Source organism: Buceros rhinoceros, unplaced genomic scaffold (genome assembly GCF_000710305.1).
Source record: "Buceros rhinoceros silvestris isolate BGI_N320 unplaced genomic scaffold, ASM71030v1 scaffold16311, whole genome shotgun sequence".
NCBI classification, from domain to species: Eukaryota; Metazoa; Chordata; class Aves; order Bucerotiformes; family Bucerotidae; genus Buceros; species Buceros rhinoceros.
The window spans coordinates 5,382-9,079 of NW_010396094.1; the positions used below are offsets into that span (position 1 = coordinate 5,382).

At 58.3% G+C, this 3,698-nt stretch overlaps 1 protein-coding gene across 1 annotated transcript in view; it reads right to left on the bottom strand.

Annotated features, from left to right (window-relative positions):
• Positions 1–1,086: 1,086 nt before the first annotated feature.
• PPFIA4 (protein tyrosine phosphatase, receptor type, f polypeptide (PTPRF), interacting protein (liprin), alpha 4) overlaps positions 1,087–3,698 on the bottom strand; it is a 30,253-nt gene continuing 27,641 nt past the window's right edge. Inside the window, exons 26-28 of the mRNA XM_010145799.1 lie at positions 3,241–3,317; positions 2,277–2,454; positions 1,087–1,145 (exon numbers count right to left, since the gene is read on the bottom strand). Of these exons, the coding sequence (XP_010144101.1) occupies positions 1,087–1,145; positions 2,277–2,454; positions 3,241–3,317 (314 nt within the window). The remainder of the gene's footprint in view (positions 1,146–2,276; positions 2,455–3,240; positions 3,318–3,698) is intronic.

A 3,698-nucleotide genomic window follows, 5' to 3' on the forward strand; every position in this document is an offset into this window, starting at 1 on the left:
CCAGTCTGAATCTTCCTTGGCTTCACGTCCTGTGGACAGCAGTGTCTCTGACGCCCACGGCTCAGGGCTCAGCAGCCCACGACGTATTGGCAACGTGAACTGGGCAGGAGAAAGGTTTCCAAATATTGCAGCCCGCTTTTGGGGTGTCTCTGCTGCTCAGCCGGATTGCACCAGGCTTCTGCCAGTGACCGAGCAGGCACCCAGCGAGCACATCCGTAGCCCAGCTAGCATGGGGAGAGGTGGGAGACAAGCCACAGGTGGGAGCCATGGGGAGCTGGGGGACTCGGTGGGTGCACAAGCGGAAGGGAGAGCATCCTTTTGGGTCCACAGCAGCAAGACTGCAGCGTCTGTTGCTTTGGGCCGAGGTACAGGTGCAGGCTGGGCTCTTGTCCTGAAGCAGCCCGCACGTGGCTGTACAGAGAGTGGGGATGTGCTGAGAAACCAAGTGGGAAAGGCCCCGTGAGGTTGGCAGCTCACCTCCGCCCCTGCACCTACAGGCCAACAAACCCAGACTGAGTCGGTAATGAATTCTCCTGGCACAGGGGACCCATACCCCAGGAGCCTCTGTGAAGTGCTTAACCCTCCTTCCCTCACCCAAGTGGGACCCCCCCATTTAGGATAGCATCCTAGAGTCCCCAGTGGGGCTGTCTGTCCAGGCACTGGATGAAGCATACATGGGGGGGACGCTCCGCAGCCTTTCTGCATCATCTCAGGGTCCTGTGAGCCTCAGGCAGCAGCGGGCTGTTCCCCCACCACTGAGGTCCCCATGGTCCTCCACGGCAGGGCAAACCTTGGTGAAGGCAGACGGGCGGGCCGCGTGGTACATGGGTGGGATGCTGAGCAGCCTTTCTGCATCATCTCAGGGTCCTGTGAGCCTCAGGCAGCAGCGGGCTGTTCCCCCACCACTGAGGTCCCCATGGTCCTCCACGGCAGGGCAAACCTTGGTGAAGGCAGACGGTCTGCCTGCGTGGTGCTGGGCAGAGGATGCTGGGCCTTGTGCTCCCCTCTCGCTCCCTCTCCAGCTCCGAGGACCTCAGTCCTCCTCACACTTACCCAGGGCTGGGCTGGTTCCCGTCATGCTGACCCTCAGCAGGAGTACGTCCGGACCGTGGAGGTCTCCAGCCTGGGCGACCCAGAGGCACCAACTGGAAGTGAGTCACAGAGCAGAGTGTGCAATTAGTGACTGCTCCAACTAGCCCTCGGCTTCCCTCCAAAACGTTTAGTGGGCAGCATCTGTGCACTGAAGCATGAAGATGAGGGTCAAGGGAAGAGGCACACTTGGCCAGCTCTGACGTTCCCAAGGCTCCAGGGTATTTGGGAAGTTGCCTCTTGACACCCAACTCGGGCAGCAAGCACCCTGCTCCCCGGGTCTGGGTGCTGTCAGAACCAGAGATTTTGTCCTGGGTTTCATTGTCCTCAGCCGAGTGGAGGATTGGAGGGATGGGGTGGAAAAGGTTGAACAGACATTTGACTCGAACCGCTGGATGGAAAACTGGAATTTGAGCAAATCTGGAGATGGGAGGATAGCTGAGCCTGGGGCTTGGAGGCAGAAGGTGAAAGTGTAACTTTCTAATTCTCACTCACACATTCATGTCTGAGCCTGCTGAGGTCCCCTGTGCACCAACAGGGGATGTGGCAGGTGGCTTGGGACAGCGGGATCAGGGTGCCTGGCCCAGGGGACAAACCGGAGTGACCTGGTGCTTGTGCCTCCCTACAGCTGTGGAAGGGACCAGGATGCCTTGTAGAACAGAGTCGTGCGGCAGTGGGGCAGAGCCTGGGATGTGCGTGCTCAGCTAAACACACGGCCTGCAGCAGCATGGGCCGCGAGTGCGCCAGGGAGAGCGGCTGCTCACAGCGCTCAGACTGAGCTGAGATGGGTAATTCAGCCCCTCTGGGGATGGTTTCCGTAAGGTGGGATGGACAAGACTGGCCCAAATTGGGCTGCCACTTCCCACAGCTCCCAGTGCCAACCCCATCAGGCTCTGGCCTGGATGCCAAATCCAGGGTGAGTGACACAGACCCAGATTTCACACCTCAACCCCGCCTTCTCTCATCCTGGTGGTTCAAAACAAAGAAATCACACACCGGAGCAGGGTCTGAAACAACCCTCCTGAAAAACATCTACGGCAATAACTCAAGGATCACACGGATCCAGCATCACCTCTCTCCCCTCCCTCTCCTGGTGGCACATTCTTCCCCATTCCCCGTGAGGTCTGAGCAGGGGTGGGAAGGACCCTGGGGAGAAGGGTGTGACCTACCTTCTGGGGACGACCTACCTTCTGGGGGCATTTTCTTGGCAGGGGCGGATGGAGGGGGCAGGGGCACCAGGCTGGTGACGCGGAAACCAGCGGGCAGCGTCTCGGCCGAGCCACTGAGCATGTTGATGCTGTGAACGTCTCGTGGGCGGAAGCGCTTTCGCCAGGACGGGGTTCGACGGAAGGTCTTGTCATCGCCCTGTGAGGGAAAAGGTTACGGGCCCGGCATCAGCAGGACCTTCAGCCCCTGCGAGATCCTAGCACTGCTTCCACCTCACAAGGGTGTGACTGCACACAGTGACCACCTCAAACAGCGCAGAAATGTGCGACCAAATTGGGCCAAGGACATTGGAGACTGCTCTGGGACCCCATGACGGCCTTTAGCCATTCCAGCTTGCCTATCTCTTCTCTCCAGCCTCCCCGCAAAGACGCCTTGGACACACCAGCACACAAGCCCCAGTAAAGACCCCAAGGGATGCCTCTAACCTTGGCACAGCTGGACGTGTCCATCTCTCTCTGTGCTCTAAAGAGGGCCCTGGTCAGCTCTGCTATCACATCTGCTATCTCATGAAGGAAAGCTACACACAGGATGAATTCCCACCTTCAGTGACTCAACACGAACAGTTTTCTGGCTGCATAACGGGGCATCTCTAACCCACCAGCTTTGCGCCGCAGATGCGTCATGCCCAGAACATCTGTGGCTCACAAAAGCAACATTAAAGCATCTGCCAAGGAAAGCCAGGTGAGTCACCTGGAAATCCAGCATGAGGCTAGAAATGATGCACAAGGCTCTTCCTCGCCTGCCTCCACAGCCTGGCAGGACGTTCCTCGGGGGCTTGCCTAACAGTTTCAGCTTATTCCACTCATGTGGCTGCTCTAGAGAGTCTGCGACGCACTATTTGACACCCTGCACAAGGGAGAGAGCAGAGGGCCTGCCTCTCCTGTACCCTGCACCAGAACAGGAGAGGAGAGGTTTGGTACTCACATCGTCCAGCCTCCGATCTGTGCCCAAGGCGAGCAGGTTGTTGAACTCCCTCTCCAGCACTTGTCGAGCCTGAAATTAATAAAAAATGAGCATTCCATGTTGTGTTTCCAGCACAAATGCCCATCCCAGGAAAGCCCGAGAATGACAGAGAAAAAGCCCATGTGCCAGCTGAATGCTCTGCTTAGAAAGACAGAGTTGAGTTGGTCCAGAGTTGGGGGTTGGTCTCTTCTTCCCAGTAACAAGCAACAGGACAAGAGGAGCTGGCGTCAAGTTGTTCCAGGGGAGGTTGAGGTTGTTCCTGAGGAGCCATTTCTGTCCCGTTGGGGTTGTCCCAGCCTGTCCCAGGCTGCCCAGGGCAGTGGTGGAGTCCCCATCCCTGGAGGGGTTTCCCAGCTGTGTGGAGGTGCTGCTGAGGGACAGGGGACCGTGGGGACACGGCAGTGCTGGGGACACGGTGG